Below are 7,116 nucleotides of genomic sequence, written 5' to 3' on the forward strand. Positions count from 1 at the left end.
AACATATAAATTGGTTCTTTAAAAAAAAACTCTTTCTAAAATTATATTTATTGTAGTAAGAAAATTTTCTAAATAAAATTGAAACACCACGTGCTGATAAATCGATAACATGACATGATTGATTCAGGTCCTATCATCATTATAAATTCATGGCAAGCAACATTTTAAATTGATTCCTTTTCGCAGGTGGCACATCTTAAAGTAGAAGATGCGGGTAACTACACCTGCGCTCTGGAAGCACCTTTATCGATAAGGACAGTCGCGAGGGTTCATGTTTTACAAGGTTTGCACAATTTTTCCTTAACATCATCAATTACTCTTTGTTATATAGTCTCTATTTGCTTACAATTATTTAACGGAAATAATTAAACTGAATACATTCATTTGCCATATTATTACTTATATAGCATGTAAATTCCGAGTCAAGAATTCTAGCAATGTTTGCCTTTTCGAAGACAGCAGTTAACTAGTATCTGGTCTAGTGGCTGATATTTTTTCCGTCAAATTTACACAAGGAATAATTTCGTAGCATAATTTTCTTAGCAATATAATATGTCTATTTGTAGTTAGCTAGTTTTTTGAAGTTTATTATGAACGAAATTAGATCAGTCTTCATCCGGAAGATACTTTGATTTTAATGCGAGTTTATTGCAAAGCTAATAAACATACTGATATAATTATACCAATATCAAATCTATATTAAGACTAGATCGCTTTACGCTTTTGCTAAAGATTATAATTTTTAAAGTAAAATTTGGTTAGTATTTAAATAAACAATTTAAAAATGGAATACAATCGAAAATTCTGTTTATTGATAGCGATGGATATTGTCTCACGATATCATTCGACACACAATTTAACGCTGCATAAATTACATCGTTTATACAATATCAAGGATCAACAATTATTGCAGCGCTGCAAGTAACTTGAAATCTGCATGTTATTTAAATGAAGTTACCGATATGAATTTCATGAAACTTGATACAATTGGATCGTACATTTATGCACTGTGACTGTGTTTGCTTCGTTAACGACGCTGAGTATTCTTTTGTTTCATTATAATAAATAGTGTATTACTGTAAAAATATTACATCTGAAATAAAACTAAATACGTAGGCGGTATTAGTTTTAAAACGGCTCGGATGTTTACAAGATACCATATTAAAAGGTATCTGGGATACAAGATGTGTTTAAGATATTAGATACTAGATGCTCTTTGAAGTAATATTTAAAATTCATAAGGCATCTGCCTTAATCGTAAAAATTTTCTTCTTTGCCGGGAGGACCGTAGGTTATAAAATAAATTTCTTATTACTAATCATATTTTTTTGTATTTTTTAAGCCGCGGGCGGAAACTAGTATTACCTAAATAACAGAATTCAAATTAATTCAAAATAATAAAAATCAATATTCAAAAATAGACAGCATAATAATATTTATCACGCCGAGATTTTATTTGTATGTGTTGGTACGTTATTTTTTTATTTTATTTTATTTGGTTCTTCAACAATGTGTACACTGATTATAATAATATAATATAACAAAGTAAAATTATATTCTAAGTGTCACAATTACTTAAAGAAGAACACAGCATGCACAAAAAGAAAACAATCAACATCTTAACCTTATTTGAAAACTATTTAAATAAAATTTAAATAACTATCTAATTAAAAGTATATAAAAGTAAAAAAAAAAAAAACTATGTATTAATGTGTTATGTCAAAATTTGTTATTATTTTTATTATTCATGTACCTATAAATTGATTATAAAAGCGTTATAGTTTTCTAATTAAAAGCATGTTTTTTTCAACAACAACATTTCATAAAAATTACTTAAACCAGAAATCTTTCCACTGATATGTATATACTTAGGAAAAAAACGCATTAATGAAATAATAAAACAAATAGAAAATAAAAACGAAAGAGACAATATTCCATTACAATAAATAATTAATTTGTTAAAGTTCGAGTTGAAATTTTAAAATATAAATTAAATACGTGTTTGATTTTTCTGTGTTGATCGATTTGATTGGTCTGGGTAGGTACCATACACATATCAGATATTCTACCGCCAAAAAGCAGTACTCAGTACAGTGTAACTACAGGCATAACGGACATAACATCTCAGTTATGCATTCCATATACCAAGGTTGGTGGTGCATTGGCTATGTAAACAATGGTTAATATTTCTTACAACACTATTGTCTATAGGCGGTGGTGACCACATACCATCAGGTGTGTCGTCCGAATACCTATATCATAAAAAAGAGTTATTTCGTGTCTTGGAGAGGATACTTGCCCAAAAAACCTAGAATTTATTTTTTTCTTTTCATTATTCATTTTATTCTACCCGTGTGAAGCCGGGACGTGTATTTAACTATAAATAAAAAAATATATATCTTTCTAATTGAATTTTATTTTCTGTGACTTCGTATTTAGCAGTCAATTCATTCGGAACGGCTGGGTTCATTAAATATTTAGTTGTCACTGGAAATAGCATTGAATCGTAAAATCTGAAACATAAAGGAATATTTATGTTTAATCAACTCGATGTTACAGATTTTTTTATGACTGAATTCAAAAAAATAATCAAAAGGTTATTTTTTTAAGGTTATTATTTTTGTTATAGTTTACTTATTTCGGGAGGAAGTTGTCATAATCGAGAACGTTACCAATAATTATTACCGCGCATCACAAAAAAAAGAAACAGTTCATAACATTCATGGAACTTCTTAAAAAGTAATTTTAAATAAAACCAATACTATTACAAGTATTTGTTTCCAATGATAAAAATATTAATTTAATTAAATCTTTCTATAATTATAAAATAACAAGTCCTGACTGACTGATCCATCATCGCCGAGCGTTAACTATTAAAGTTGGGGCCAAATTTGGTGAGTAGGGTCGTTTTATTGAGTAGACACCCACTAAGGAAGGGATTTTGTAAATTCTACCCCTAAGGGTGTGAAATAGAAGTTGAAAGTTCGTATGAAAGTCCGTCATTTTTTAAGATTGAAACATGAGACTTTATTTTTGGGCTACCATAATATATGATATTCAAATATTTTAATTTTCTGTATGTTCGACAGTATTAAAAAACGACAAATTTCCCCAAACGAAATTGAATTCGTTTGATATTTAATAGAAAATTTGTTGAAGAAACTTGAAATTTTTGGATAGGCTGTCTGCTGATGACTGTTATCTTGACTGAACATTGCGAACGAATTGATTTATGTTGTCATTGTTGCATTCATTAAAACTTTGCATTAATTTAATGTGGCTGTAAATCCGAATGAAGATATCTAAATCAATGCGAATATTCTAAGAATTATCTTAACACCTGTATCTACCCCCGATGGGCTAGCAAAGACCAACCAAGTACTTACTTGGTAGGTCTTCGTGCTATTTTGTAATTAAATATTATAATATGACAAGCGAGGCAAAATTTAAAGCCATCTAAATGTGAGCGTCTCAAGTATCCCACGATTTTGTCGGGTAAAGTTAGTAGAGCCTCGAGCAAGCTAATAACAATAATTTATAAAAGTTTCATATTCAATGGGACTTATACCTTTATTCAAGTAGGAAGAAAAATTGTGTTCTAGGATGGATTTTTTTTTTTATTTTGGGAATGTTTAATAGGAAATGTATTACTTTTCAAGTTTTCCTTTGATCTTTAAAATATTTAAGTTGCTTTTACAATAGTGAGAAAAGGATTTAATAGAATACGATCTTTGAAAATATTTAACAGTTTTACAGTTAAATAAGATTGTCCTAAAAATATATCGAAATGAAAAATATATATACCTCATATTATTATATTAAAGCAGAATAGTCTATATATAGAATAGTCTATATACAGGAAATGAAGATTCTAAACAAACAATAGAGATATTTATATAACTATATGTACACAATTTGAATTCAACACAACCTAAATTCGATGTTGATGAAGCTAAACTAAATAGGGTACTCCATTATAACGTTACATATAAACTAGCTAATCTAAATGTCATTAAGATACACCAAGCAAATTCTAAATAGTCGACTCAAAGTTGCTATTCGAGATACAGAACAAGCTGGACTGTAAACAGGATGAACCAAATATGTTAAGTTTAAGATTAGAGAAGTAGAAAACAAGGCGAGACTAAACTTTAAGCTTCGAGACGATGCTGTACAAATCTTAAATGTTAAGTTCTGTTGGAGTTAAGACATTTTCAAAATATCTGCTAGAAGATTTTATGATTAATTTAAGAACAAGATAAAAAAATGCTATTATTATAAATTCGAAAGTAACTGTTTGTTACTTCTTCACGTTTAAGCCGGTAAAACAACTTAGATGAAATTTCGTATGGTAGTTTGAGTCTCGATAGTGACATAAGTTCTTTTTTTTTATTCGCTCCTCAAGGGGCCTTAATGGAGTTGACAAATAGGTTAAGCGTGTGCTGTAGTGTCTGCCTGTTTCTCCTTCACGGCCAAACTAATGAACCGAATTTGATGAAGTTTGCTATAATCAAAGCTTCAACTTCTGGAAAGGACATATGCTATTTTTTATGCATAATACCTGACTGACCCCTATAGGAATCTTAATAACAACTAGTAAATTTAATAAACTTATAAGCATTAAACAATGATCGTTTTTAATAAGATTCAAATGATTGTTGGTAAATCTGTTGAAATTCATAAATTTCTACACATTGTAGATGTTGAAACTTGTGTATGTACTTTGTCGTATACGGAAAGTTTTTATACTACACACCTGTCGTATATTATAATATCGGTTCTTTGTTTATATTGAATTGTTTGCGTGGTGTTTCAAGGAAAACAATTTCAATACTGTTAATAGTGTTTATCTATGTAGTGTTACGTTGCCTCCTTTTTTCTCAGTAATAATAACAGAAAAATCTTTTTAAAAATGTTGACATATACAATTTCTTCTTCACTTCAAAATAGTTAAAAATAAATATGCAACGTACAAGTATACCTATTAAAGGCTTTTTTATTAACAATCGGAATATTAATTAACACAATAATAATCTTATAATTTAGAGCGAGAAGAGACACTATGCTTAATGAACCTCTGACACTTTATTCCTCGATTACAACATACGGGGTTTGTGAGTTTTCCGCGTGACATATTTATCGCTAACGCCCAATCGAGTGAGGTCAACTGCGTATATCCTTTTATGATGCCATGACTGATAGTATATACATATAACTGTAGAATAGTTGTGAACCGTAACATACTGCTTATAATTTAACGCATTAATTTTCGGTAGTAAATTTCAGTTCAATTATAAAAAGTCTAACCTAACCTTATCGAAATATTATGAACTAATGGAATTGTATGTGTTATATTGTAAGTTGAAGATAGATAGATAGATGGATAGATAGATAGATAGATAGATAGATAGATAGATAGATAGATAGATAGATAGATAGATAGATAAATAGATAGATTATAATCTAATGGTATTTACAATTATACGGTAATACAAGATAGTGAAACCCAACATATATAGTGATATACATATAAAGACGGCATACTGATTGTTGGGTTTCACTAGTATTAAATAAAAGTTACGCGATAATAATACATACATAAAGTACATTTACATATAAAATAGTTTTTAACAATTTAATGACTGTAACAAAACACTGAGATACCTTTATTTCGTCACACAGGGTCAAGTCTTGCGGAGCTGCAGAGCGGAGTTAAAACCACGACAAGCTACATGAGTCTCCTCTTCACATCTCTCCTTTTCATCCTCGGAACTTGGCACGGTGACGTAAGGTGACCTCCTTAGATCGGACACACAATTAAGAAAGGCTGGATAACGCAAGAATTTCTTTGGGAACAAATTAATATTAATAAAGCGTCGACGAAATTTATTCTGACGATCATATTTCAACTTGATGAACGAAATATTAGAATTATAAACAATAGCGAATGACGCCAAATTTATCAAATGGAGGTCATTTGAAGTTTTAATGAATATTTTCATGGGCGCCACTTGATGGTTCAAGTTTGGACGCTCTTAGAATATTAAATTGAGAACATAATCGTATACTTTTGTTCAGAAAACATTTTTTTTATTTATATTTTATTAAATACGAAGCCAATGTTGTGCAGTAGTAAATTGTATAATATTATTTTATTAAAATATATGGAATAAGGTTCTATTGGATACAATGAAATAATTCTTACTTATTCAACTATGAAATACTATTATCAGAATTGATAATATTTAATTAACAGTGAAATTGGAATAAGTATTCGTTATATTTCGCATTTATTAGAGGTCCAGTGGACCATATTAGATAAAAGACGAACGGATATCGCGGGTTCAAATACAGAAAAGCATTTGTAGCAAAGCAAAATACTTGAATTATTATATCGTATGATAATTTCTGAAACGTCGTATCTCTCATCTACGAATATAACTTATACGAAGTTTAATAAATGCTTAAGCATTGCAGCAGCATTTAAATAGACGTATTTTTAAAATACTTATTCACAACAATTCAAAAGTATATAAGTAAATTCAACTACAATTATAAACGAGATTTTTTTGTTGTTCGTCTAGTTTTAAGAATTAAGACCTCCTTTATTACGAAACATTTTTCTTTTTGACATTTATATAAAGACGTTATTATGATGTTTTGTTGAGGGAGTTAGATATTAATGTCTTAAAGCATAATCCGGGTATCATAACAGAATGAAATAGTCGAAAAAGTTGAGACATTTTTAAACAATTATAAACCTTATTAGCAAAAGAGTTTTACTTAAAAGCAACATATTTTACCCTGCACTCAAATTCGACCTTGAATTTTTGTTCTTATTTCGATAAAGTTTTGCTTCATACTTGATCGTGTTGTTTATTAAATTAATTAAATTTAATTACCTGGGAAAATTTGTTAGTAAACCTATAATTAAAATGCAGTAGTTAATTAGGTTGATGAGGTAAATATAAACACATAAAGTGGCTAACTTCGAAGCTTTTGGAGGCTTCGAGGAGTTTGAACGACCCTTCGCATGTTTACTTTGACGACGTAACTAATACACTTGTGACGCAATAGTGACGTATTAACATTTAACGAAAATTTTAATAAAGTAAT

General features: G+C 29.2%; 1 protein-coding gene across 1 annotated transcript in view; it reads left to right on the forward strand.

Annotated features, from left to right (window-relative positions):
* Nucleotides 1–6,057, forward strand: part of LOC113403835 (hemicentin-1-like) — a 101,637-nt gene extending 95,580 nt beyond the window's left edge. The window contains exons 8-9 of the mRNA XM_026644452.2: nucleotides 187–283; nucleotides 5,683–6,057. Of these exons, the coding sequence (XP_026500237.2) occupies nucleotides 187–283; nucleotides 5,683–5,795 (210 nt within the window). The 3' untranslated portion in view covers nucleotides 5,796–6,057. The remainder of the gene's footprint in view (nucleotides 1–186; nucleotides 284–5,682) is intronic.
* Nucleotides 6,058–7,116: the final 1,059 nt, after the last annotated feature.

Source organism: Vanessa tameamea, chromosome 20 (genome assembly GCF_037043105.1).
Source record: "Vanessa tameamea isolate UH-Manoa-2023 chromosome 20, ilVanTame1 primary haplotype, whole genome shotgun sequence".
NCBI classification, from domain to species: Eukaryota; Metazoa; Arthropoda; class Insecta; order Lepidoptera; family Nymphalidae; genus Vanessa; species Vanessa tameamea.